Source organism: Melanerpes formicivorus, unplaced genomic scaffold (assembly GCF_026170545.1).
Source record: "Melanerpes formicivorus ecotype bairdi unplaced genomic scaffold, bMelFor1.0.p_v2 SCAF_34, whole genome shotgun sequence".
NCBI lineage: Eukaryota > Metazoa > Chordata > Aves > Piciformes > Picidae > Melanerpes > Melanerpes formicivorus.
The window spans coordinates 292,882-318,651 of record NW_027142386.1 but is presented as its reverse complement, the minus strand read 5'-3'; the positions used below and the strand labels follow the sequence as shown (position 1 = coordinate 318,651).

At 62.7% G+C, this 25,770-nt stretch overlaps 3 protein-coding genes across 4 annotated transcripts; 2 read left to right on the top strand and 1 right to left on the bottom strand.

The window, feature by feature from the left end:
- The first annotated feature begins 79 nt into the window (after positions 1 to 79).
- Positions 80 to 13,153, top strand: MED16 (mediator complex subunit 16). Of its 2 annotated transcripts, none has more exons than XM_068156239.1 (15): positions 80 to 153; positions 597 to 780; positions 1,185 to 1,292; positions 1,970 to 2,139; positions 3,301 to 3,732; positions 4,891 to 4,996; positions 6,332 to 6,487; positions 7,669 to 7,880; positions 8,127 to 8,333; positions 9,319 to 9,529; positions 9,734 to 9,867; positions 10,479 to 10,671; positions 10,934 to 11,150; positions 11,491 to 11,574; positions 12,444 to 13,153. In XM_068156239.1, exons 2-15 carry the CDS (start codon positions 645 to 647, stop codon positions 12,568 to 12,570), a joined length of 2,493 nt encoding a protein of 830 aa, XP_068012340.1. In that variant the 5' UTR covers positions 80 to 153; positions 597 to 644; the 3' UTR covers positions 12,571 to 13,153. The 2 variants fall into 2 exon arrangements, with proteins under 2 accessions (XP_068012340.1, XP_068012341.1); XM_068156240.1 differs by lacking the exon at positions 80 to 153 and adding an exon at positions 356 to 371.
- Positions 13,154 to 14,376: 1,223 nt separating this feature from the next.
- CFD (complement factor D) lies at positions 14,377 to 16,981 on the bottom strand. Its single transcript, XM_068156252.1, has 5 exons — positions 16,836 to 16,981; positions 16,457 to 16,610; positions 16,013 to 16,157; positions 15,389 to 15,646; positions 14,377 to 14,914 (listed from the first exon to the last, which is right to left on the bottom strand). Exons 1-5 carry the CDS (start codon positions 16,900 to 16,902, stop codon positions 14,738 to 14,740), a joined length of 801 nt encoding a protein of 266 aa, XP_068012353.1. The 5' UTR covers positions 16,903 to 16,981; the 3' UTR covers positions 14,377 to 14,737.
- A 2,895-nt stretch (positions 16,982 to 19,876) lies between these two features.
- On the top strand, positions 19,877 to 24,139 carry PLPPR3 (phospholipid phosphatase related 3). The gene is made up of 8 exons (XM_068156244.1): positions 19,877 to 19,914; positions 20,581 to 20,688; positions 20,856 to 21,041; positions 21,313 to 21,442; positions 21,636 to 21,831; positions 21,912 to 21,969; positions 22,252 to 22,425; positions 22,542 to 24,139. The coding sequence occupies exons 2-8, from the start codon at positions 20,614 to 20,616 to the stop codon at positions 23,802 to 23,804; spliced, it is 2,082 nt and encodes a 693-aa protein (XP_068012345.1). The 5' UTR covers positions 19,877 to 19,914; positions 20,581 to 20,613; the 3' UTR covers positions 23,805 to 24,139.
- The last annotated feature ends 1,631 nt before the right edge of the window (positions 24,140 to 25,770 follow it).

The window sequence follows — 25,770 nt, the reverse complement described above, 5'->3', positions numbered from 1 at the left end:
ACTGGCGCGGTCAGGCCCCACCACTAAAGGTCCCCGATCTGGGGTGTCCACAACGCTGCCTGAGCGCGGGGACCAGGGCGCAGGCGGGCGGCGGGCAGCCTGCAGGGGCGGGGGAAGTCGGGGTCCTCGCTGGCGGCGGTGCGGCTTGGCCCGGTGAGTGTCAGCGGTTCCCGCCCCGCCGGGCCCCCACCGGCCGGGCCCGGCCTCCCCTCCGTGTTCCGCCAGCGGCTGTGGGGCTGGTACCCCGGCGGGCATCTCTCTTCGGGCCCCCTGCCTCCTCCCCGCGGCAGGCCCGGCTTCCCTCGCCGTGAGGCTCCGGGTCGCGCCGCGCTGCGCTCCCGCCCCCGCCGCGGGAGTTCCCTTGGTCCGGGGTTTGTCCTCAGCCGCCTCCCGGGGAGGTTGCGCTTCACACACCCACACACACATCCCTGAGGGCTCGGGGGGGGGGGGGCCCGCTCGCCCTTCGGGTGCTGGGGTGCTGCTTCCCGCCTGCGTGTGCGGGGGGCCGGTGCGGCGGGGCCTAGGCGCGGCGGGCCGGGAGGGACCGGTTTGTCCGGGCCTCTGACATGTGGGACGGGCTGGTTTTGTGCTTCTAGAGAGGGGTGATCTCGCCTTTTCCCCGGGCTCCGTGGGCTCCCGGGGCCATGGACCTGGCCTACGTGTGCGAATGGGAGAAGAAGCCAAAGAGCAACCACTGCCCCTCCATTCCCCTGGTGTGCGCCTGGTCCTGCAGGAACCTCATCGCCTTCACCACGGACCTCAAAAATGAGGAGGAAAAAGGTACGGGGTGCCCGTGGAAAGCTCAGGAACACCACCTGGAAACTCCCAAGAGTGTGTTTAGGCAAGTTCTGCAGTCAGCAATTGCTGGCCCAGGGGACCTGGGCTCTGCTTCCCCCCAGAAATCGCTGCCCCACGCCTAAGCAGCATGAGAAACTTGATCTCTTTCTTCTCCTTCCCTTGAATGGGATTTTCTGTGCCAAGGAGCAGTTCTCACTCTGCCAGACCAGACAGGCTCTGTGCTGGTGTCTGGTGCTCCCCACAGTTGCCAGGTGCAGTCACCACCCTTCTCAAAACTGCTTGGCAGAGAGGGTTTGGTGTCTTCCCCTGCCTCAGCTGAGGCTCTGTGGGTCTGGGAGCACTGGCTGGGTACTGAGGGGCAGTGGTTTGCTTCTCTTTCTGGGTAGATCTCACCCATATGGTCCATATCATCGACACTGAGCACCCGTGGGATGTCTACTCTGTTAACTCTGGCCATGCTGAAGTCATCACCTGCTTGGAGTGGGACCAGTCAGGTGAGATGGATCCCTTCTTGTTCCCCCTCTGTCCCACTGCTCATGGGCACGTGTTCACAGAGTCCTGGATCTGTTTGGGTTGGAAAAGATCTCTAAGACCATCCACTCAACCCCACTATGGCCACTAAACCCTGTCCCCAAGTGCCGCAGCCACACATTTCTTCAACCCTTCCAGGCATGGGGACTCCACCACCTCCCAGGGCAGCCTGTGCCAAGCCCTGACCACTCTGGCAGCAAGCAGATTTTTCCTGCTCTCCAACCTTATCCTCCCCTGGTGCAGTTTCAGGCCATTTCCTCCTGTCCTAGGGAGAAGAGCCCAACCCCCACCTCACTGCAACCTCCTCTCAGGGGCTGCTAGAGAGCAGTGAGGTCTCCCCTCAGCTCCCTCCAGACTCAACACCCCCAGCTCCCTCAGCTGCTTCTTCCCAGCCCTGTTTCCTAGGCCTTTCCCCAGCTTTGTTGCCCTTCTCTGGACCCTCCCCAGCCCCTCAATGTCCTCCTTGGAGTGAGGGGCCCAAAACTGACCCCAGGACTCTTGAAAGTTCCTCATGGGGAGGGAGTTTGTCCCTCCCTCCCCAGCCGCGAGCTGAGTGCCTCCGTTCACGCCGCGCTGGGTTGGTTTCTTAGCTGACTTCTTGCCTCTGCCCCCTGGTTCTGACACCACACTGTTGTCACAGGCTCCAGGCTGCTGTCAGCAGATGCAGATGGGCACATCAAGTGCTGGAGCATGACTGACCACTTGGCCAACAGCTGGGAGAACACCGTGGGCAGCCTGGTGGAGGGGGACCCCGTGGTGGCCCTGTCCTGGCTGCACAACGGCGTGAAGCTGGCTCTGCACGTGGAGAAGGTTTGTCCCAAGCTCTGCCTGGCATCACTCAGGGAGGCTGGCCTGAGCCAGCACTTTTTGGGAAGCCCCCTCTCTCTTGGCTCCACCATGCCTCTGTGCCCTGTGGCAGGCAATTTCTGTCCCCTGGGATCCCTGCTGAGCTCCAGCAGGGGGGGTGGGAAGCTTGGTTTCTCTCAGGGCTTTCCATCTGTCCCTTGTTCTGGGTGTTCTCATTTTCCTCTCTCCTGGGCTGCAGAAATGGTGATGAAAGCTTTTCTTTGCCTGCCAGGAGGAACTCAGGAGTTAAAATACAACATTAAAAAATATCTGAGGTGCTAAGGTTTGGTGCAGGGATTTGGGAATGGGAACCACATGGGTGTGGGGAGAAGCTGCTTGCTTGGAGGTGTGTCTGACTGTGCCAGGCTGAGAAGGAGCAGCTCTGCCAAGCAGAAGCTGCCTCTTTAGCTTGTTTGAAATGGCAGCTCTTGGGCTGTCCCACAGAGAAGTCATTGCCTCTCTTCAGAGCTGGAGAACTGAAGGCATGGGGTCAGCAGGGGGTCGGTGCCAGGGCTGGATTTGGCTGCAGAAAGGGAGGCTGGGGGTGGGCTGTCTGTTGTCCAGGTCAGAGCTCTGTGTCTGGGGTGCTCTGGGAGCTTTGCTGAGGGGCTCATGTGTCCCTGCAGCCACTCACAGCCTCTCCAGGGTGATGAATCACAGAATTGTTAGGTTTGGAAGGGACCTCAAGGCTCAGCCAGTTGCAAGCCCCCTGCCACGGGCAGGGACACCTCACACTACAGCAGGTTGCTCACAGCCACCTCCAGCCTGGCTGCAAACACCTCCAGGGATGAGGCTTCCACCACCTCCCTGAGCAACCTGTGCCAGGCTCTCACCACCCTCCTGGGGAGCAACTTCTTCCTGACAGCCAATCTGAACCTCCCCACTTCCAGTTTTGCTCCATCCCCCCTCAAGTCCTATCCCTCCCTGACACCCCCAAAAGTCCCTCCCCAGGTTTCTTGTAGGCTCCTTTCAGATCCTGGAAGGCCACAGTGAGCAGGGCTGGGGGGTGAGCTTGCTGCCCTCCTCCTCTGCTCAGCTCCGGAGCCCTCTGCGGCGACCTCCTGGGGGCTGCCCCCGGCGGGGAGCCGCTGCCAACCTCTCTGCCTCCCTGACCTCTCTTTGCAGTCTGGAGCCTCCAACTTCGGGGAGAAGTTTTCCAGGGTCAAGTTCTCTCCATCCCTGACCCTGTTTGGGGGGAAGCCCATGGAGGGCTGGATTGCTGTGACCATCAGCGGGCTGGTGACGGTCTCGCTCCTCAAGCCCAACGGGCAGGTGCTGACCTCCACCGAGAGCCTCTGCCGCCTGCGCTGCCGCGTGGCCCTGGCCGACGTCGCCTTCACCGGCGGGGGGAACATCGTGGTGGCCACTTCAGATGGCAGCAGCACCTCCCCTGTCCAGTTCTACAAGGTCTGTGTCAGCGTGGTGAACGAGAAGTGCAAGATAGACACCGAGATCCTGCCCTCCCTCTTCATGCGCTGCACCACCGACCCTGCCCGCAAGGACAAGTACCCGGCCATCACCCACCTGAAGTTCCTGGCCCGGGACATGTCAGAGCAGGTGAGCAGCTGCTCTTCAAGCAAGCAGGAGTTAAGTGAGAGGCCAGCAGGTAGCTGTTTGAGCCGTGATTGGCTTCCCCACGTGGCTCTGGAGGGGAGCGGTGCTGGCCGGCGGTGCCCTTGGTGCTTCGGTGCTGCCGGCCCTGGAGCTGCTGCTGGCTCAGGCAGGCTGCACTCAGCCAAAGACTGGCAGGGCCAGAGATCAGCCAGCCCCATCCCACTGCCAAAGCAGGAGCACCTAGGGTAGTCCATCCAGGGGAGGAATGCACCCAGATGAGTCTTGGAAGTCTCCAGAGAAGGAGGCTCTGTGGGCAGCCTGCCCCAGGCCTCCAGCAGCCTCACGCCAAAGAAGTTTCTCCTCCTCTTGAGTTAGAACCTCCTGGGTTCCAGTTTGTAGCCATGGCCACAGGGCACCACTAAAAAGAGGCTGAGTCCTTCTTGCCACCCACCCCTCAGGTATTTATAGGCATTGATCCAGTCCCCTCTCAGCTTCTCAAGACTCAGCAGTCGACTTAGCCAGCCTGGGGGGGTGGTGGCCAAGCCTTCCAGCTCTTGGGACAGCAGCTGGAAAAGTCCCCTCCCTCCTTAGCCTGGTGATGCTTTGCCCTGCTTATCTCCTGGATCTGGCAGCAGCTGAGCTCTGCTGGGCTGACTGGGAGGGTCTGGGATGTGAAGTCTTTCATCTTCAGGCCTTGGCTTCAAAGCAGCCCCTCTGCAGAGCACTCAGAGCTCTTGATCTTCATGACTTCATTTAGCAGCTTAACTCTTACTTGCCAGGGGACTGGCAGTGTGGTTGTGGAGAGCAGAGGGATCCAGTGAAGCCAAGCCTGTGCTCTGGTCAGGACCAAGCACCTGGTAGGAGAACAGAGAGTCAGCTCTGGCACCAAAGTCAGTTCCCTTCCTGCCCTTCCCTTTCTGTTCAGTTTGGGGTGGTGTGACCAGCATCAGCAGGTCACAGGCCTGTGAGAGAGGAGATGCTTGGTGATGGGGAGAGGCCCAGGCTGTGTGCTGCAGAGGCACTGCTCTGCTTTTGGCTGGTGGGAGCACAAAGCAGTGGGGTGGAGGAGCCTCAGAGTGGAGGAGAGAGGGATGAGTGTCCTCCCCTGTTGTGAAGGTGGTCCCTGGGGTCTCACTGGGGGGTTTCTCTTTGGGGCTGCAGGTGTTGCTTTGTGCTTCCAACCAGAACAGCAGCATTGTGGAGTGCTGGTCTCTGAGGAAGGAGGGGCTGCCAGTCAACAACATCTTCCAGCAGATCTCCCCTGTGGGTGAGTTTCTGCAGCAGTTCCTCTCCAAAACAGGAGCCTGCCCTGAGTGAAGATGCCAAGCAGGTTCTCAGCTCCATTACCCCCTGGGTGGGATTAGCCAGGATCCTGTGTTTGTTTTTCAGGTGTTCAGCCTCATGCTCTCTTGCAGCTGTTTGCATCTCAGGCAGCCCCTGGCAGCTTTCCAGGGAGCAATTGGCTTGTGGCTTTCACTCAGTGAAAGACATTTTCTGTGTCAGGCAGTGCAGCTGCTCTCCCTGCTGAGAGCCTTCCACAGGGAAGAGGTGGTGGAGCAGAGCTGGCTCCATCAGCCCCTCCACTCTGCCTGTGTTTTGCACCTGGGTTCATAGAAATGTGGAGGTTGGAAGAGACCTTTGAGCTCATCCAGTCCAACCACTGCCCTGCAGCTCACAATCCACCACTGCTGCTAACCCACAGCCCTCAGCACCACATCCATGAGGCTTATAAACCCTTCCAGGGATGGTGGCTCCAGGGATGGTGCTCCCTGGGCAGCCTGCTCCAGTGCCTGAGAGCCCTTGCTGGGAAGAAATTTGTCTTAATCTCCAACCTGAACCTCCCCCTGGCACAACCTGAGGCTGTTTCCTCTTGTTGCATGTGAGAAGAGACCAAACCCAACCTGGCTCCAACCTCCTTGGAGGGAGTTGTAGAGGGCAATGAGGTCTCCCCTCAGCCTCTTCCACTGGAGGCTGGACAATCCCAGCCCCCTCAGCTGTTCCCCACAGCACTTGTGTTGAAGTCCCATCACCACCTTGGCTGCCCTTCTTTCCAGGCACAGCCAACCCAAGTCACTGCTCCTTGTGCCAGTGCAGTATGAAGAGCTCTTGCACCTGAAGGTGATCTTCACTCCCAGCAGCAGAGCTTTCCACCACCAAAAGAGCTTTAGCCCAGCAGAGTCCTTGTTTGTACCACTCAGAAGGAAGATGACCTAAATGGTCTTCAAGGTCCCTTGCAGCCCAAAGCATCCTAGGAGTCAGTGAAATTGTTGAGAGTGAGGGTGGGGAGACACAGACTGCCCAGGGAGGTTGTGGATGTCCCCTCCCTGGAGGTGTTCAAGGCCAGGCTGGATGAGGCCCTGAGCAGCCTGGGCTGGTGGGAGGTGTCCCTGCCCATGGCAGGGGCTTGGAACTGGCTGAGCTTTTGAGGTCCCTTCCAGTCCAAACCTTTCCATGAGCACAGGAACCTCCTGGTCTGGTAGAGCAAAGTCAGTGCTGGGGCTGTAATCCCCCTGAGCTGGGGGAGTGTGGGCAGAAACTGGGGGGTGGGGTGGGTTTGGATGGCTTTGGGGGGAGAGTTGTCTCACTCACTCACTCCTCACAGTGGGGGACAAGCAGCCCATGATCCTGAAGTGGAGAATTCTCTCTGCCACCAACGACTTGGATCGGGTCTCGGCCGTGGCCCTGCCCAAGCTGCCCATCTCCCTCACCAACACGGACCTGAAGGTGGCAAATGACACCAAGTTCTTCCCTGGCCTGGGTAAGGAACTTCTCTTGCCTTTCTCCTGAATATGTAGCTTTTGCCTGAAACGTTTTTTTTTCCCCTTCCTCACCTCCTGAACTGTAGCTGGGTCACAGAATTGTTGGGGGTGGAAAAGCCTTCTGAGGTCGTTGAGTCCAAGCTTCAACCCAGCACCACCCTGGCCCTCCCTTGGGGTGGCCCTCCCTCCCTTGGGGTGGCCCTCCCTCCCTTGGGGTGGCCCTCCCTCCCTTGGGGTGGCCCTCCCTCCCTTGGGGTGGCCCTCACTCCCTTGGGGTGGCCCTCACCATGTCCACACTTTCTTGAACACCTCCAGGGCTGGGGACTCCACCACCTCCCTGGGCAGCCTGTGCCAGTGCCTGAGCCATGTGAAGCCCAGGCCCACAGATCTCATCAGAGTCATTCAGATGTTGTTACACTGCAGCAGGAAGGTGGAGCCATGAGGAACGCTGCCAGGGACACCTTCAGAGGCAGCCTCTGCACAGAATCATGGCATGGACAGGGTTGGAAGGGACCTCTGAAGGTCATGGGCAGGCTTTTTCATTTCCATGGAAAGAGACATTCCCCTGGGCCTCTGGAGACCAAGAGGGCTGTGAGTCCACAGCCTTTTGGTGCTCTCCAGTTCAAGAGGGACAGGGATCTGCTGGAGAGAGTCCAGCAGAGAGCAAGCAGGATGAGGAAGGGACTGGAGGAGGAGAGGCTGAGAGCCCTGGGGCTCTTTAGTCTGGAGAAGAGAAGCCTGAATGGGGATTTGATAAATGTTTATCAATATCTGAGGGCTGGGAGTCAGGAGGGAGGGGACAGGGACAGGCTCTGCTCAGTTGCACCCTGGGATAGGCCAAGGGGCAGTGGATACAAACTCCAGCACAGGAGGTTCCACCTCGACATGAGGAGGAACTTCTTCACTGGGAGGGTCACAGAGCACTGGAGCAGGCTGCCCAGAGAGGTTGTGGAGTCTCCTTCTCTGCAGACTTTCCAGACCCCATCTGGATGTGTTCCTGGGTGCCCTGTGCTGGGTTCTAGGTGCTGCTGTGGCAGGGGCCTTGGCCTCGGTGACCGCCGGAGGTCCTCTCCAGCCCTGTGATCCTCTCCGCTGCACGCAGGCAGCAGCTCCTCGGGGTGAGGCCTGGGCTGTACCAGGAGGAGTCACTTGCTGAGCTCTGGCTGTCTGCTGTCCCCAGGCCTGGCTCTGGCTTTCCATGACGGCAGTGTGCACATCGTGCACCGCCTGTCCCTGCAGATGATGGCTGTGTTCTACGGCTCCTCCTCCCAGCGCCCCGGCGAGGAGCAGACCATCAAGAGGCAGCGAACTGCTGCCCCCCTGGTGCACTTCAAAGCCATGCAGCTCTCCTGGACGTCCCTGGCCTTGGCTGGCATTGACAGCCACGGGAAGGTATGGTGCTGTGGGATGGGGAGGTTGAGCTCCTCTCCTCCAGGCTCTCCCTGTGCGGCCGTCGGTGGCTCTGGGAATGTTACTTCCCAGCAGGGGGGGTGATCCCTGTTAAACAAGAAGGGATGGATCCATCCCCAGTTGTGTCCCTGGGGGTTAGCCTCCCTAACCCTGTGTTGGGTTTGTGGCTTTGGGGAATGCTTTCAAGGCAGCTCTTGATGCAGGTCTCCCTTTGCCCCTCCCTTCCAGCTGAGCATGCTCCGCATCTCCCCTTCCATGGGCCACGTGCTGGACATGAACATGTCCCTGCGCCACTTGCTCTTCCTCTTGGAGTACTGCATGGTGACTGGTTATGACTGGTGGGACATCCTGCTCCATGTCCAGCCCAACATGGTGCAGAACCTGGTGGAGAAGCTTCATGAGGAGTACATGCGGCAGAACGCAGCCCTGCAGCAGGTCAGCAGGAGGCTGGGCAGGGGCTGGGCGCCTGGGGGCGTCTCAGTGACAGGGAGGGAGGGAGGGAGCTGTAGTTGCCAGGCCTCAGAAGACAGCTCATGACCAACCTGGCTGTGCTGTCCCTCCTCAGCAGTACTTCTTTAAGGGTGGGGAGACACTGGAGCAGGTTGCCCAGGGAGGCTGTGGATGGCTCCTGCCCTGAGGTGCTCCAGGCCAGGCTGGATGAGGCCCTGAGCAACCTGGGCTTGGTGGGAGGTGTCCCTGCCCATGGCTGGGGGGTTGGAACTGGATGATCCTGAAGATCCCTTCCAACTCAAGCCAATCTATGTTGAAGTTGTCCTTCCTGTGCTCCTCACCTTGGAGAAGGGACCTCAGCAGCTGCCTGACTCATGTCAGCCCTCAGTGACCTGAAGGTGATCTTCACTCCCAGCAGCAGAGCTTTCCACCACCAAAAGAGATTTAGCTCAGCAGAGTCCTTGTTTGTACCACTCAGAAGGAAGATGACCTAAATGGTCTTCAAGGTCCCTTGCAGCCCAAAGCATCCTAGGAGTCAATGAAATTGTTGAGAGTGAGGGTGGGGAGACACAGACTGCCCAGGGAGGTTGTGGATGTCCCCTCCCTGGAGGTGTTCAAGGCCAGGCTGGATGAGGCTCTGAGCAAGCTGGTGGGAGGTGTCCCTGCCCATGGCAGGGGGGTTGGCACTGGCTGAGCTTTCAGATCCCTTCCAACCCAACCCATTCTGTGATACTTGAGGTGTGGAGATCCTCCACTTGACCTGTGGAAACCTCTGCTGAGCTGTGAAGCCTTTGGCAGAGGTTCTGGGAGCAGCAGAGCTGTTTGTGAGTCAGAGCTGCTCACGTGCAGGGAGCAGCTGTGCACCAGTCCTGTCATTCACCTGGCAGAGCTGGAGAGCAGAGCAGCTCTAATGAGCTCCCTCTGATGCTGCCTCCCCTGCTGCCTCGCTCCTGCTGTGCCTCTCCACCAGGTCCTCTCCACTCGCATCGTTGCCATGAAGGCTTCTCTCTGCAAGCTCTCCTCCAGCACCATAGCTCGAGTCTGTGACTACCATGCCAAGCTCTTCCTCATTGCCATTAGCTGCACCTTGAAGTCTCTGCTGCGTCCCCACTTCCTGAACACCCCAGACAAGAGCCCTGGGGACAGACTCACCGAGATCTGCTCCAAGATCACAGACATAGGTGAGCGACGGCTCGGGGCCTCTGCCCCCATGCTTTGTCCTGGCCCCTTCTCCTGCTGGGTTTGATGGAAGAAGTGGTGTGGGCTCAGGGTGACTCCCTGCCTTGAGCCAGAGGAGGGTGACCTCTCCCAGCACTGCAGGCTCAAGGGGTGAAGTCTGAAGCCATCTTCCTCCTGAGCCAGGGGATGCCCTGCTTCTGTTTCAGACATCGACAAGGTGATGATTAACCTGAAGACAGAAGAGTTTGTGCTGGAGATGACCACACTGCAGTCCCTGCAGCAGCTCATCCAGTGGGTGGGAGACTTTGTGCTCTACCTGCTGGCCAGCCTCCCCAACCAGGTGAGAACCTCAGCCTGGAGAAGAGAAGGCTCCAGAGAGACCTTGGAGCAGCCTTCCAGTACCTGAAAGGGCTCCAGGAGAGCTGGGGAGGGACTTGTGACAAGGGCTGGGAGTGGCAGGATGAGAGACAATGGTTTTGAGCTGGGAGAGGGGAGATTGAGGCTGGAGATGAGGAAGAAACTGTTGACAGTGAGGCTGGGGAGGCACTGGCACAGGTTGCCCAGGGAGGCTGTGGCTGTCCCCTCCCTGGGGGTGCTCAAGTCCAGGCTGGATGAGGCCTTGAGCAGCCTGGGCTGGTGGGAGGTGTCCCTGCCCATGGCACGGGGGTTGGAACTAGATGATCCTGAAGATCCCTTCCAACTCAAGCCAATCTGTGTTGAAGTTGTCCTTCCTGTGCTCCTCACTTTGGAGAAGGGACCTCAGCAGCTGCCTGACTGATGTCAGCCCTCAGTGAACCTCTGTGTGCCTCTGACCTCCGCGGCATCCTCCGGCAGCCAGCGCCGCCGGGCTGCGCCCCGCTCAAACAGGGCGGCTGGCTGCCAGCAGCCTGCTGCCTCTGGCAGGCTGTGTCACCCCCTCTCTGGGGCTTTTTGTTCCCCCTCCTTCCCTAGGGCTCCCCAGTTCGACCAGGACACAGCTTCCTGCGGGATGGAGCCTCCCTGGCCATGTTCAGGGAGCTGATGGTGGTGATCCGGATCTGGGGGCTGCTGAAGCCAAGCTGCCTCCCTGTCTACACAGCAACCTCTGACACCCAGGACAGCATGTCCCTGCTCTTCAGGCTCCTGACTAAACTCTGGCTGTGCTGTAAGTGTTTTGCCAGTTTCTCCCTGAACAAAAGAGCCCTTCCCTCAGGGGGAGGGAATAATTGCAGGGGTGGGGGAAGTAGCTCAGGAGTGGGTCTGTGGCGTTCAGAGAGGGCAGGAGCAGCTGCCAGGGGCTTTGTGCTCTGAGCTGCGTTGGAGGCTGGAGGAGGGCTCCACACACCCACACAGAGCTCTCTTCATCTCCAAATGAGGAGTTTCAGGATCATGCTGCTTTGCTTTCTCTGCTTCATTTTGGCACTCAGGTCGTGAAGAAAGCCACATGACGGAGCCGGACGATACCCTGATCGATGAGTGCTGCCTCCTGCCCAGCCAGCTGCTCATCCCCAACATTGACTGGCTGCCCATCAACGATGGCATCATCAGCAAGCTGCAGAACAAGCAGCTGGTCAGGCTCCAGTTTGGCAAGGCTCCTGGGCTCGTTGGTCACACTGTCTCGTCCCAGTTTGATGCCTTTGTCAGGTACAGAAGCCTGGCATGCAGGGGTGGAGTGGTGAGAAGGTGGTGTTTGGGGGGGGGTCTCTCTGTAGCTCTGGGTTTGGGATACCAGCAGGTTTGGGCTCAGCCATTTGCTGCTGGGGCCTGGGAGCAGCTTGTCCTCTCTGCTTGAATTCACTGCTTAGCTTGCAGTGGGCTGGGAGTTGAAAGGGTTGCAAGGAGGTGGCACATGGAGGGGGAAGAGCAGGCTGAGATTCCTCTCAGCAAGGCCTCCAGCCCCATGGCTCGGGCAGTCAGAGCCTGTGTTGTGCTGGCCACTGGAGGCAGCTTTTGGAAAGCAATCTTTCTTCTCCTTCCTACCCAGGGCACCAGGACAGCCCAAAATTGATCACCTGAGGCGGCTGCATTTGGGAGCATACCCCACAGAGGAGTGCAAGTCGTGTACCAGGTGGGCGGAGGGCTTGGGCAGCAGCTCCAGCTGCTCTCCTCCTCAGTCAGAAGCTCTTCAGTCCCTGCTCACCACCCCAGCTGGTGTCCCAGCTCTGCAGGAGGAAATGCTTTTGGTGTGTGGCCCTGCCATTGGAAGAGAGCAGTTGTGGTGGTGGTTGAGGACCTGATCTGGAAGGTCCTTACAAGGCCTTTTGAAGGGCAAGCCCTTAAACAAACCTGTGCTGGAGAGGAGCTGGGAGAGGAGATCCTCACAGGACCCACAGTGCCATTTGGGCTGATCTTTCAAACCAGGCTTGTGTTTGAAGGCCTTACTGTGCTGTCCTCTTCACCCAGCCTCCCCAGGCAGCCTGGGTGTCAGAATCATGGTGCAGGGAGCAGCCATCCATGGGGATGGATTCCAGGGGAGCTTTAGCTTGGAGATGTGGAGGAGTTTCTTTCCTGCCAGAGTGGTGAGGGCTTGGCACAGGCTGCCCAGGGAGGTGGTGGAGTCCCCATGCCTGGAGGTGTTGGAGAAACCTGTGGCCATGGCACTTGGGGACGTGGTTTAGTGGCCATGGTGGGGTTGGGTTGATGTTGGTCTTCCTCTTGGGGGGCTTCTCCAACCCAAGCAATTCCCTGTGGCTGAATCAGCTGTCACTGAACTGGCAGCTGGGGGCTGTTGGCTTACCACAGCCTCTTGCTCCCAGGTACCCTCTTCCTGCCAGGGCCCTGCTGGCACAGCTTCAGCTGGTTTTAGTGCCCACAAACCTCACCTGCAGGTGAGAGAGGCTGGTGTCCTGCTTGGGTTCCTCTCTGCCTGTGGGATCCACATCTCAGCAGCAGCATCTCTCTCCCTGGGCCTGGCTGCAGCTCTCTGTTCCCTCCCAGGTGTGGCTGCGTCACGATGCTGAAGTCTCCCAACAAGGTGACAGCAGTGAAGCAGTGGGAGCAGCGCTGGATCAAGAACTGCCTCTGTGGGGGGCTCTGGAGGAGGATGCCCCTCAGCTACTCCTGAGGGGCTGCCCCAAGAGCTGCTCAGTGCTTCCTTCTCGGAGGCGTTTGGGCCGCAGGGGCAGCATCGTCCTGGGCGCCGCCGCCTGGTGCCGCTTGTCCTGCGCTGAGCTTTCTGCCTCCCGGAGCTGGGAGGGAGCTGCTCCTCCTCTCTACAGGGGACAGCCAGAAGGGAATGCCAGAGGTTTCCCAGCTGGAGTTAGCAGAGGCCAAGGAATGAGCCCTGCTGTGCTGGTGCCTGCGTGGAGCAGCTGTGAGCCCTGGGTGGGGCAGAGCACGGTGACAGAGGGTGGCTGGGGGTGAGCAGGGAGCAAGCACCCCAGGGCCTTGGGTTCATCCTCTGCTAGCAGCAGTTTGGGGGAGGGCAGCATGGGCTGGTCCCTGCCCCTTTCCCTGCACTTCTCCATCCCTTGAGGGAGCTTTCCCCTCTGGTGGGAGATGTCACCCAGAGCTGTCTGTGTGCTAATGGAGGGAGGCCTTCTCCCTCTGGAGCAGGAGAGAGTGGCTGCCTGGAGCAGAGCTCCTGTGGCTCTCACTCAACCAGCAGCTCTGGCTGTAAATAAAAGTTCCCTTCCTTTTCTACAGGATGTTTGGTCTCCCTCCAGAGTGTCAGCCTGGGGCTCTGCTGGGGCTTCTTTGGTCATGCTGGTGGGGCTGGGGTGGTTGATGCACCAACAGAAGAGAAGCTGCTGGGAGCTTCTTGGAGCTCTTGCTCTTGGGTTTGCCTGGGGAAGGACCCACCTGGTGGCTGCTGGTAACCTGGAGCTGGGCTGCAGCAGGCCCTGTGCCTCTGCTGAGCTCAAACCAGTCTGAGGTTGCTCAGCACCTTTCCAGAATCAGGCCAAGTGTCCACATGCTTTGACAAAGCGCAGTGGAGATGCTTAGAGCTGGGCTGAGGCTTGGCCAGATTCCTGCCCAGCCACACAACACCAACTGAGCATCCCCAGAGACCACTTAAGGGGGCAAAGGAGTCCATTTCTCTGTGGTCCTTTCCCTCTGCAACTGTGTTTGCATTGAGCAGGGAGAAATTGAGCTGATGGCCATGAGTTTGTCTCTCTCAGCTCTGCTTCCTGTTCTGCACAGAGCTGGAGTCTCCCTTGCTATGGTGCTGGTAATTAAGGAAAAGCAAAGGGCTAATTAGGAAACTACTTGTTAAGGCTCTTTTCCTCTGCAATCAGCCTGGGCCCTGCTTCATCTCCTGTTCTGGGAGATCAGGTTTGGGCTTATTTAATGTTTGATTGCACAGAGGTGGGACACAGGAGCAGCTCGGGGGGAGGGCAGATCCTTGCTTCTCACTTTGCCTCCTGCCCCAGTTGGAGCTCTGGAGCCAGGAGCAGCTCCCCAGGGTGCTGGCCAAGCCTTGGGAGGTGAGTGTTGAGGTGCAGGAGCACTTTGTCCTCCTCCATCCTCACACGAGGCCTTCTTCCTGCACCTCACCTTCCTCCTGCTCTGTGGCCATTGCTCCTTCCCCCTCTGTCCCGCTGGGACTGGGGCCAGGAGGGGTGCTGGAGTTCACATGCCCCTTAATGAGAGACTGCTCCGAGGCAGAGCTGGGGTCAAGTGCTCACAGCAGAGTTCAGGGGCTCCCAGCACACAGCCAAGGCAAAGGAGAGGATAGGAACCCCCCCAGCAGCATGGGTGTGTGGCCTGGAGCAGTGATGGGAGTGTGTGTGGGGAGGGGACTTTGGCCGCACTCTCCCTGGGCTCAGCCTCAGCATCTCCCCACCTCTTGGCCAGCTCCTCCCGGTGCTGCCCGCACCCTTGGGCCGGGAGTTGTCACACCAGACCCCCTCCAGGAGCCTGGCAGCTCTGCAGGAATCATCATCACTTTATTGCAGCAGGGCACAGGCAGCGTTAGGAGCACGACCAGCAAAGCCTGTGGCTCACAGCAGCACGGGGAGCCGTGGCCCTCTCCCTCCCATCCTCCCCAAGCTGGGCCCTCTGCTTTGTGAGCAGGGGGGCAGGGACTCCCTTTCCCCTGTTGTGTTTAGGGTTTCTTTTGCCAGTCCCCCAGTCCAGCCGCCCTCCTGGTGCTCGGGGGTGCTCGGGGAGCAGGTCGGGGCAGCAGCGGGAGCTCCGAGGCGCTCGGCCGTGCGGCGTGGGCGCTATGGCTGTGCCGGCGGCAGCAGCAGCAAGCTGTGGCGTGGAGCCGGGTCCCCGGGGGGGGTTGCTCAGCGAGTGTCCCCCTCCCCCCCAGCGGCAGAGGCCATGACGCTGTCGATCCAGTCGGCGTAGGGGGCGACGCGGGTGTAGATCGCAGGCTTCTTGTAGTTGCCACAAACGCGGGAGCCGGCCGTGACCACCCCCTCAGCCACCCCGTTGCAGACCAGGGGGCCGCCAGAGTCTCCCTGTGGGACCAAAGCGCATCGGCACTGCCAAGCATTTGCTGAGCCATCCCACCCTGACCCTGCAACTGGGGGTCCCCACCTGACCCAAGCCATCGGCCCCTGGGTGCTCCCCAGCATGGGTTTCACCTGCAGGAGCTGTGGGTTGGGGTCAGTCTCCACCAGCATTCCCTCATCTGCTGACAGCTCAGTCCCCTGGCTCTGGGGAGGGAACTTTCAGTGTGGCCCCTGGCTTCCCAGCAGACCCTTGGGGCATACTGAGCCTTGCCTGTGGCCTCATCCTTGTCTCCAGGCTCAGAACAGCTGCTCCACAGCAGCCAGCACAGGGCAAAGAGCCCACATCACCCTGGGCACACAGCCCCATCCTGCTCCTCCCCACACAGACCTCTTCCAGCCTCTGGGTCATCCTCCTCCCCTCCCACCCCTAGCCCCAACCCTTGACGGACCAGCCTGCGGGTCCCCGGCCGCTGAGGTTACCTTGCAGCTGTCCTTCTTGTGGGAGTTGGTGCACATCATCTTGTCGGTGATGGTCTGGTCGTGGTGGGTGCGGTGGTTGCAGACGTCGCGGCTGACCACCGGCCGCTCCACCTCCTGCAGCGTGTCCGGCCGGCGGCCGCTGTGCTTTATGGCTCCCCAGCCGGCCACCAGGCACACGGTGTCGGCAGCCACGTCCCTGTCCTCCCGCTGGATCGGCAGCACCTGCACGTCTGCGTTCAGCTCTGCTTTCTCCTCCAGCTGCCCTCAACCAAGAAAGAAAGGACCCAGGTCACCGGAGACCAGCTGCGGCTCGGGACCCGCCGAGCCCAGCCCCAGCGCCGAGCCTGCCCCAGCTCAGCCGCGCTCAGGGCTTCGCCTTCCACCCGCAGCCCTCGGAGCTCAGAGCTGTGAGGATCGTGGGGGAAGACAAAGGCGTTTGGATGCAGCCCAAACGTCCTTGGTGGGGGAAGCAGGGATATGGGATGGGGAAGGAAGGACGGTGGAGAGCTTCCTCCTGCCACGGTCGGTGGCAAAAGGTGCCAAGGGATTTGCCGGAGCAGGGATGTGAGCAGTGGGTGATGGGGAGGAAGGTTCCAGCCGGCGTCTCAGCAGCCCCAAGCCCACCTGGAGGAGCAGGAGGTCGTCTTTGTTGTTGTGGATGTTGCTGCCGGGGTGGGCGATCTGGGCGCGCACCCGGTACAGGCGTTTGTGGGGCTCCGGCTTCGACAGCGAGTGGGCACCCAGGAGGACCTGGAAGAATTTGCCGTCCCTGGAAGAGAGGCAGCGTGTGGGGGATCTGCTCACCCCATGGGGCACGCAGAGCTGGGGGTGTGGAGCGCCAGACAGCACATCACCAACCCCCTGCCTCGTTGTGCCAGGATCTCCTGGGGGTCCTGCAGCTGCAGCCCCTGCCCAGCCCTCACCGCAGGTGGGAGCAGAGCCCTGGTGCTCCCACCCCGTGTCTGGGCTCTGGGGCAGGGTTTAGCCTGAGGCCAGCAGCTCTCCCTCAGCAAGCAGCAGCTCCCCACCCCCTCTGACACCCCCCACCCCCCCCCCCCGGGCACTCACGTCTCCTCGGTGCAGTGTGCAGCGCTCAGCACCCACTGCTGGGCGATGAGGAAGCCTCCACAGATGTGCTGCCCGTCCAGCTGCAGCGAGGCCATGTATGGCCTCAGGTGGGGCACGGCCTCTCTGCCCCCCAGGATCCGGCCTCGGGGCTGCCCTGTTGCAGGTGGAAGAAGGCCCCGGGTTAGCCAGGCATCACCCCAGCCCCTCTGGGGCAGCCTCACGGCGGTGGTCCCCTCCCGGCATCCCCAGACCCTTCCCCATAGGCCGCCGCAGTGTCCAGCCGTGGACAGAGGCAGGAATTCGGGGGCGCTGGGAGGGAACTCCCAGCCCGTGCTGGGGACCCAGCCTGTGCCTGTCCCGGGGTGCGGGGGGTGCTCACCATCCACTGAAGCTCCCAGCAGCAGCAGCAGGGCAAGGACGAGGGCAGGAGCAGGACTTAGCCCCATGGCGGCGGCGGAACCCGGTGGCACCTTAGCCGTGGGGTCCGTGGGGCAGACGTTGCTCAAGCAGGACTGGGGCTGGGCTGGGACTGGCTTTTAAGTACTGCTTTGGGGCAGCAGGGGGGCAGGAAGGGACAGAGCAAGGGGAGGAGGAGGGGGGGATAGGGGTGGGAATTTCCGCAGCGTGGGCCGAATGTTTTTAAATATTCAGCTTCTACAAGGGGTCAGGAGGCTCCCGGCACGAACAGGACGGGGAGGGGGGGAGGAAACAGCCCGGCCCAGCTGCCGGAGCTGGCACCCGCCGCGGGGAATTTCTGCGCCGCTGTTTCCAAAGCCAACTCCGAATCCAGCTCTCGGCACGTGAAGGCTCCGCACATGTGGCCCTGCCCGGACCCCGCCGCAGCCCTCCCCCGGCACCGCACGCCCTGCTCGGCTGCCCGGGGAGGGGTGGTGGGAGCTGGGTGCCCCCCTGGGCTGGTGCCCGAGCAGAGCTGAGCATCACCCATGGGTTTGCCCTTGGGGCTGGCGAGGACAAGGACAGTGGGGTTGGGGACACCAGCTCCTGGTGGGGGTCCCCAGGAGGAGAGTCCTGCCCCTAGAGGAGCTCCTGGGAGGGCCAGGAGGCGGTGGCAGGGGCAGTGGCAGAGGTGATGGTGGTGGCAGGAGTGTCGGTAAGGCGGTGGCAGGAGTGTCGGTAAGGCGGTGGCAGGGGTGGCGGTGATGGCGGTGGCAGGGCGTTGGTGGCGGTGGCAGGGCGGCGGTGGCGGTGGCAGGACGGCGGTGGCAGCTCCAGGCCCCTCTGCTTTTCTCCCCGGTGCCACTAAGCGGAGCCACCGCCCCGGCTCCCGGACGGTCCCAGCGCGTCCCCGAGCCCTGGAGCCGCCCGCGGCCCCTGCCAGGGCTCGTCCCCGGCGCGCAACGCCCTGCCTCGGGCCTCCTCCTGGCGGCGTCGCGCTGGGACCAGGGCTGGGACCCGAACATTGTGCCTTGCCCTCGCCCCTCGCCAGGTTGTCCGCCACATCCGGGACCAAGTGTGACTGCTGGGGAGCCGGGCAAGGGGCTGGATCCTACCGTCCTCCTCATCCTCTTCATCCTCCTGTCCTCCTCATTGTTCTCGTTCTCCTCCTTCTCCTTCTGCTTACTCTCCTTCTACTCGTTGTGCTCCTCATCCCTGTCCTTCCTGTCCGCCTGATCCTTCTCATCCTTCTCGTCCTCATTTTCCTTCTCCTCACTCTCTTCATCTTCCTTCTCCTCATCCTCATGCACCACAAGCCTTCACAGCCTTGTCCACGTGCAGACACCCACCACCCTGGCCCAGGGACCACCCTGTCCCAGGGACCACCCTGACCTTCTCTGGAGACTTTCAAGACCCCTCTGGATGTGTTTCTGTGTGACCTGTGCTGGATTCTATGCTCCTGCTCGGGCAGGGGTGTTGGGTGGGTGTTGGACTCGATGATCTCTGGAGGTCCCTTCCTGTGACCCATGGACCACCCCAACCCCCAGCACCAAGAGCCCCAGCTGCCCCGGGGGGCACGGGCAAGCAGTTGGGGTTGGGGTACCCCAGGGATGAGGCAGTCCTGCAGGGGGTGGGGGCAACTTCAGCCTCCTGCCCGCCCCGTGTGGTGGGCAGGGCTCAGCCCACACGGGCAGCAGGAGAGGGTGGGGGCTTGGCCGGCTCCGAGGTGGCCGATTCTGGCTCAAAGTGGGGATTTTCCGCGGGGAGAGAGAGGCTTACCCGCGGCTTCCAGGGATTCGGGATTTAGGCGTTAAGTGCGCCGGGAGATTTCCGCACACTTAGGGCCAAAAATGGAAGCAGGGCAAAGCCTGGGGGCCGCTGCCGTGGGGTGGGGGCCGCTGCCGTGGGGTAGGGGCCGCTGCCGTGGGGTGGGGGCCGCTGCCGTGGGGTGGGGTCTCGCTGAGCCCAGATGGGAGTATGGGTGGCCGGGTGGTGTCAGGAGGCCAAGAGTGGGGTGCAGGACACAGGGAGTGGGGTGCAGGACACAGGGTGTGGGGTGCAGGACACAGGGTGTGGGGTGCAGGACACAGGGTGTGGGGTATGGGTAGGGACTGGGATGCACCGGAGGTGTGGGGCAGGACCAGGCTGGGTGGGGGTGTCCTGATCTCCACTGGGGGGGTCCTTGGTGGGGCAAAGGGAGCTGCATCCACACCCCACAGTCCCTTGGGGGGGACTTGCTCCAGCTGAGGTTGGCCTCAGCCTCTGGAGCTCCTCTGCTGGCCCTGGCCTCAAGTCACCCCTGAGCTCCCCAAGATGTGATGCGGCCCATGGGGCAGTGGGTGCCCCCCTCCCCCCCAGCCAGTTGAGCCTTGGTGGGTGCTGGGTCCTGGCAGAGCTCTAGGGGGGGAGGGTTGGAGTGGGGTCCCCCATCCCTACTCTGCAGAGCCCCAGATTGGCATCCCTCGGGTCACGACAGCCCCAGCGTGGGGGGGCTCAGTGAGGGGAGAGAGAGAGGGCTGAGGGGGGGTCCTTGGGGCACGGTGGGGGCGGTCTCCACTCACCCGGCACATGGGGAGAAAGGGCTGATCTGGGCGAGGTCGGGGGTGGGGATGGAGCCCCAGGGAAGGGGGTACACATGGCCCGGGATCCCCCCCCCCCCCCCCCTCCGCTTCCCGGTGCCTGCTGCAGAGGGTGCGGAGCAGCTTTCGGGGGTCCGGAACAGCGGGGGGGGGGTCGTCGTTCCTGATCGCTGACCGGGCCCCGCCCGGCTCTTTGTCTCGCCCCAGAACCTCCCCCAGACCCTCAGACCCTCCATACTACCCCAGGCTCCCCCAAGCACCCATCCGCGGCCCATTTGTGGGGGGGTCTTAGCGCCCCGGGAGCGGCGGGGCGGGGCGGGGGGCGGCGGGGAGGAGGAGGAGGAGGCGGGGGCGGAGGAAGCTGCCACTCCCCGCGCTCCACCGAGGCAGGAGCATCCCGGTTCCCGGGGAGCCCCGCGGCAGCCACCAACCCCCCACCCCCAACCCCCGGCCCCTCATCGCCCCGGGGCGGCCGCAGCAGAGGTGAGTGGGGGGCAGGGGGCCGCGGGGGGTGGGCTGCGGGAGGCACAAAGAGAGACGCTCCCCGACAACCCCCACCCCCCAGTCCGGCCTCGACCCCCGCCCGCGGCTGCGGCACCGCCGGGAGCCTTCCCCTCAACCATTCTCCGCCGCCTCCAGCCCTTTGTAAGCCCCCCTACCCGACAATGCCCCCCTCCCCCCGGTGATACTCGTCCGTTAATACCTCCCTGTTAACAGCCCCCGTCATTGTTCGCCTCGTTATTGCCCCCACGCGTCGCTCCATCTCCGTTATCTTCCTCCCTACCCCCCCTCTTTTAGCAGTCGGGGCGGTTTCGGCCGGCTGGGGCCCGGGGGGGATGCCCGCGGACCCCCCACCCAGGCCTCGGCTCTGCGGGCGGCACACCCCCTCCCCACGCCCTGTGCAGCAGCTGCCTGTCGCGGTAGTGGCTGCCTGTCGTGACAGCACTCCACTCCACCTGTTGTCACAGCCCCCGGTTCTGCTGGACACCCGCCACCCCGGTTCTGGAGGTCCCCTGGGGGGAGCGGGGTTACCCTCTGCCCCTGGGGGAGTTCTCGGCGGGGCAGCCCCAGGTACCGGCTGCAAGGGGGCAGTGGGGTGAGCCCACCCGTGTGAGCCTGAGGACTGGGGGTGACACTGCTGCCCGCCAGGCAGGGCAGGACCCCAGTGTCTGCCCCAGGACCATGATGCCCCCCAAGGAGAAGACCAGGGCCCCCAAAGACAGCATGACGCTCCTGCCCTGCTTCTACTTCGTGGAGGTGGGTGTGGGAAGGGGTTGGGGGCTTCCCCGGGCCCTGGTCCTGCCTTGGCACGGAGGGGACAGGGGCTTTGCCCCTTCCCATGAGGCAGGCACCCTGCCTGTTTCCTGTGCCCACTGCGCCGGGCAGTGCGGTGGTGCCAGGGCTCTTGTCCTCCTTCACCCCAGCTGCCCATTGTGGCCTCCTCCATCGTGACCCTCTACTTCCTGGAGCTGACAGACCTCTTCAAGCCAGCCAAGGTGGGCTTCCAGTGCCACGACCGGGCACTCTCCATGCCCTACGTGGAGACCAACGAGGAGCTCATCCCTCTGCTGATGCTGCTCAGCTTGGCCTTCGCTGCGCCTGCTGCCTCGGTGCGTCCTGGGCAGCTGCCCACCTCGGGGGGCTGAGGATGGAGCCTGGAGCCTGCCCAGCGCCAAGGCTTGGGGGTGCCAGCAGCACCAGGGGGCTAAGGACAGAGTGTGCCCAGAGCCAAGGCTTGGGGGTGCCAGCAGCACCAGGAGACTGGTGCGGGGAGCCTGGCCGTGCCCTTCATCAGTGGGGTGGCACCGCCAACAGCCTGCCCCCCCCCCCCCGCTCCCCAGTGATGCAGCAGCACCCCCTGAGCCTCTGCTTTCTCCTCAGATCATGGTCGGGGAGGGCATTGTGTACTGCCTGCAGTCGCGGCTGAAGGGTCGCGCCGGGGCCGAGGGCAGCATCAACGCCGGCGGCTGCAACTTCAACTCCTTCCTGCGCCGCACCGTAAGGTTTGTGGGTACGTCACGACACGGAGCCCTGCCCGGGGGCTGCTCCGAGGGGCTGGTGGGGGCGTAAGGACAGCCCAGATGTGGTAGCAGGAATACACAGCCCCGCCTAGACCTGAGGTGGGACTCAGCCCAGCCCTTGTAGGTGCCCCGGGGCTGGGTGGGACAGAAGGTGACTTGTCACCCTGCTCCTGCTGCCCCCAGGGGTCCACGTCTTCGGGCTCTGTGCCACAGCCCTGGTGACAGACGTCATCCAGCTGGCCACCGGCTACCACGCACCCTTCTTCCTGACGGTCTGCAAGCCCAACTACACCCTGCTGGGCACCCCCTGCGATGCCAACCCCTACATCACCCAGGACATCTGCTCGGGCACGGACAAGCATGCCATCCTCTCTGCCCGGTACGTGCCGTGAGGGGGCCCGTGCTGAGATGCCAACCCTCCTGCCCCATGCCAACCATGCCCTCCTGTTTCCCCCACAGGAAGACTTTCCCGTCCCAGCACGCCACGCTCTCAGCTTTCGCTGCTGTCTATGTGTCGGTGAGTTCCTGGCACTGCCTGGCTCTTGGCCCTGCATGGGCCAGCGCCAGGGCAGCGTGAAGTCTGTGCCACTGGGCACCTGCACCCCCCTCCTGTTGGCACACACCCTCCTGTGCATGGACAAGCCGTGCCCAACACGCGTGCCCATGCTGGGTGTGGGCATTTGCACCCCAGAGCTCGCTGCATGGCCAGGGGCTGGGGTCGGGGGAGGCTGTGGTGACGTGGTGGCAGCGGGCACTGGTGCCATGAGCTGTGACTGACAGCCTGTCCCTGCCCCACCAGATGTACTTCAATTCCATCATCTCGGACAGCACCAAACTCCTTAAGCCCATCCTGGTCTTCGCCTTTGCCATCGCCGCTGGCATCTGTGGCCTGACCCAGATCACGCAGTACCGCAGCCACCCCACCGACGTCTACGTGGGCTTCCTGATCGGCTCTGGCATCGCTGCCTACCTGGTAGGTGCTGGCCCCTCCTCTGGGTGTGGCTGCGGTGGCTTTGGAGGAAGAGGAGGGTGCTCGGCATGGGCCACAGCCCCCGGGGCTGGGCTGACCCCGCGCTCCGCTTCCCGCAGGCTTACCACGCCGTCGGCAACTTCCGTGCCCCGACGGAGAAGGTCCCAGCGCCGGTGCCCGCCAAGGACGCGTTGCGGGCGCTGACGCAGCGTGGCCACGACTCCGTCTACCACCAGAACAAGTCGGTGAGCACCGACGAGCTGAACCCGCAGACGCGGCTGGAGGAGGCGGCGCGGCCGGTGCCGCGGGAGAAGAACTCCCTGGGCAGCCTGAAGCGGGCCAGCGTGGACGTGGACCTGCTGGCCCCCCGCAGCCCCATGGGCAAGGAGAACATGGTGACCTTCAGCAACACCCTGCCGCGTGTCAACACCCCCTCCATGGATGACCCTGCGCGGCGCCACATGACCATCCACGTCCCCGTGGACGCCTCCCGCTCCAAGCAGCTCATCACCGAGTGGAAGCAGAAGTCCCTGGAGGGACGGAGCATGACCCTGGCGGAGGAGACGGCGCACGGCCAGGGCGCGGGGGATGCCAGCGAGGACGTCCCCCCCTCCCTCTACCCCACAGTGCAAGCGCGCTCGGCCGAGCGGGCAGCGATGGGACCCCGAGTCCTCATCCAGCCCCGGCCGGGCGCCTCGCAGCTGGTGCACATCCCCGAGGAGAGCCAGGCCGGTGCCAGCGTCCCAGCGGGCAGCGGGGCAGCCGTGAGGGCCAAGTGGGTGATGGTGGCGGAGAAGGGAGGAGTACAGCGGGTGGCCAATCCCCCACGCCTGATGCAGGTCATCGCCATGTCCAAGCAGCAGGGCATGGTCTCCGTCACCCCCAAGCACTCGGAGACGTCCTCGTCCTCCACCAGCTCCGACTCCTCGCAGTACCGCTCGCCCTCCGAGCGGGACAGCTCCAGCATCATCACCATCGATGCCCACGCACCTCACCACCCCGTGGTCCACCTCTCGGCCGGCAACGGGCCCTGGGAGTGGAAGACGGGGCTGAAAGGGACGGAGGGGTCGGACGCCTACGAGCTGGGTGACATGGGGAAGGATTTCCGAGGCTTCCACCCAGCCAAGAGCGCCGGCGTCTCCCCCGGCTCCTCCATCAGCGACATGGAGCAGGACGAGCCGCGCTACGGCAGCCTGGCCGCCATCCCGGGGGCAGCGGGAGGGGGAGGGGAGCGGGGGGACACCCCTGCCGAGGGGCTGCTGAGCACGGCCAGCCGGGAGTCCACGCTGCGGAGGAAGCCGGCGGAGCGGGACGGGCAGGCGGACCCCGAGGTGGATCACTACTACAAGAAGATGCAAGCCGGCAGGAGGTTTAAGGACTGAGCCCCTGCGGCTTCCCTGCACCCGGCCCCCTGCTCCCTTGCCCCAACTCGGGGGATGATCTGTAACATCAGGGCCATGGGGTGGACGTGAGGACTGGGCTGGTTTTGGCATCGTAGCGGCGGGAGGATGTGGCAGAGCACGGCCACACCGGTCCTGAGCCAGCCGAGACGTGTGCGGGACCCCCTGACGTGGGACCCTGCTCCTGCCCGGGAAGCTGCGGGGGCTCAGGGAGACTCTGACACCACCCCAGCCCATGGAGCTGGGCGGCTCCAAGCACTTTTGACTTTGTTTTTCTCTCTAACACAGGTGCTGACACTTCTGAGGGCTTCGTTTATTCCGGCTCTGGAGGTGAAGTCTGCCTGGGGTGGGGGGCGGGAGGGAGGAAATGGTGCTAACGGGCTTGGGGGGGAGGGGGCTAGAATGAAGGGTCCTGGGGGGAGGGTTGTTGCCATGGGGCAGCAGGTCCTGGCTGTTGCCAGAGGTTTGAGGATGCTGGGAGGGTCCTGTGAGCCACTGGTCTGCGGGAGCTGAGGGAGGACAGCGCTGGGATGCAGAGGGGGTTGCTCAGGGCTGGGGCTCTGGGCACACAGAGGCTGTAAATACTGCACGGGCTGAAGTGGAGGGTGGGCACTGGGGTGGGGCAAAGGGTGCTGCCAGGGCTGGCATGGGGGGAGCCAGGGCTGAACCTCATCCCCCAGGAGCAGTAGCCCTGGGCTGCCAAGGTTTTAGGGGGCCAGGGGCATCTGCAGGCTGTGAATGTGTCTGTTGGGCCATGGCTGGCCCTGCTGTGGTTTGAAGAGCCAATAAAGATGTGGATGTTCCCTGCCTGGGCTTCTTTGCTGGGCTTGGGGGGTGCTGCTGGTCCCGGGGTGCAGCTGGTCCCATGGTTTCTGGTGGGGGCAGGACTGGGGCTCAATGGCTTCTGCAGGGCTGCTCTGAGCAGGCACTGCCTGCTTGTGGGCTGGGGAACAGGAGAACCCCAGAGGCAGGGCTTGGCAAAGGGGATTAGAGCTGTGTCAGGAGCAGGGGGGACCATAGAATGGGTTGGGTTGGAAGGGATCTTCAAGATCATCCAGCTCCAACCCCCTGCCATGGGCAGGGACCCCTCCCACCAGCCCAGGTTGCTCAAGGCCTCATCCATCCTGGCCTTGAACACCTCCAGGGAGGGGACATCCACAGCCTCCCTGGGCAACCTGTGCCAGGCTCTCCCCACCCTCACTGCTAAGAATTTCTTCCTCATCTCCAGCCTCCCTTTCCCTTCTTCCAGCCTAGAGCCCTTCCATGTTCCCCAACCCCTTCACCATCAGGCAGGGAGCAGCAATCTGGTCACTGCCATGCAAGGGTGACCACCCATCAGCTGCCCCAGGGCAAGGAGGGGGCTGCCAGCAGTGCCAGCTGCTCCACTGCTCCCTCCCAGACCGCTGGGGGAGAGGTGTGTCTGTGTAACCCCCGGGCCATCAGTGCCACGAGTGTCACCCTGCAAAGCCCTGGGGATGCAGGTGCCCAGCACACCAAGAACCCTTCACCAGGAGGTGCCAGCACTGCAGTCTCCTACTTTGTTGCTGTGGCAACGCAGGATCTGGCACCTCGCTGGGCTCCTGCGTGGCACCGCCGGCAGTGGCACCGCCACGAGGTTGGTTGGTCTCCCACGAGAGAGGCCAGCAAAGCCCTGGCAGGGAAGGTGCTGACCCAGGGACAGGGACTGGCAGCTGTGGTGCAGACATCAAGGCCTCCTTTGGCATCCTCCTGTGCTGCCACCTCCCCCAGACTCTGGGAGCAGCACAACCTTGCGTGACCTCTGCCCGGCGCCGAGCAGCATCTGCTCCTCTTTGTCAGGGCTTAGGAATGGCTCCAGGGAGCGGCAGGCACCCACCACACGCAGGCTTCCTGGGGGGGATGGGTAGGGGGGCACCTTTTTGGGCAGAGGAGGTGGAAAAGCAGCCAAAGCACAGGAGAGCTGAGCAGG

Excerpts from the sequence above, each read along its gene's own strand:
- MED16 (XM_068156239.1), top strand. The coding sequence starts at position 645 with ATGGACCTGGCCTACGTGTGCGAATGGGAGAAGAAGCCAAAGAGCAAC. Across the intron at positions 4,997-6,331 it reads CCAGCAGATCTCCCCTGTGG|TGGGGGACAAGCAGCCCATG; the intron begins GTGAGTTTCTGC and ends CACTCCTCACAG. Across the intron at positions 7,881-8,126 it reads GCATTGACAGCCACGGGAAG|CTGAGCATGCTCCGCATCTC; the intron begins GTATGGTGCTGT and ends CCTCCCTTCCAG.
- CFD (XM_068156252.1), bottom strand. The coding sequence starts at position 16,902 with ATGGGGCTAAGTCCTGCTCCTGCCCTCGTCCTTGCCCTGCTGCTGCTG. Across the intron at positions 16,158-16,456 it reads GCACACTGCACCGAGGAGAC|GGACGGCAAATTCTTCCAGG; the intron begins GTGAGTGCCCGG and ends CCTCTCTTCCAG. Across the intron at positions 15,647-16,012 it reads ACGACCTCCTGCTCCTCCAG|CTGGAGGAGAAAGCAGAGCT; the intron begins GTGGGCTTGGGG and ends GGTTGAGGGCAG.
- PLPPR3 (XM_068156244.1), top strand. The coding sequence starts at position 20,614 with ATGATGCCCCCCAAGGAGAAGACCAGGGCCCCCAAAGACAGCATGACG. Across the intron at positions 21,443-21,635 it reads CCGCACCGTAAGGTTTGTGG|GGGTCCACGTCTTCGGGCTC; the intron begins GTACGTCACGAC and ends TGCTGCCCCCAG. Across the intron at positions 22,426-22,541 it reads CTGGCATCGCTGCCTACCTG|GCTTACCACGCCGTCGGCAA; the intron begins GTAGGTGCTGGC and ends CGCTTCCCGCAG.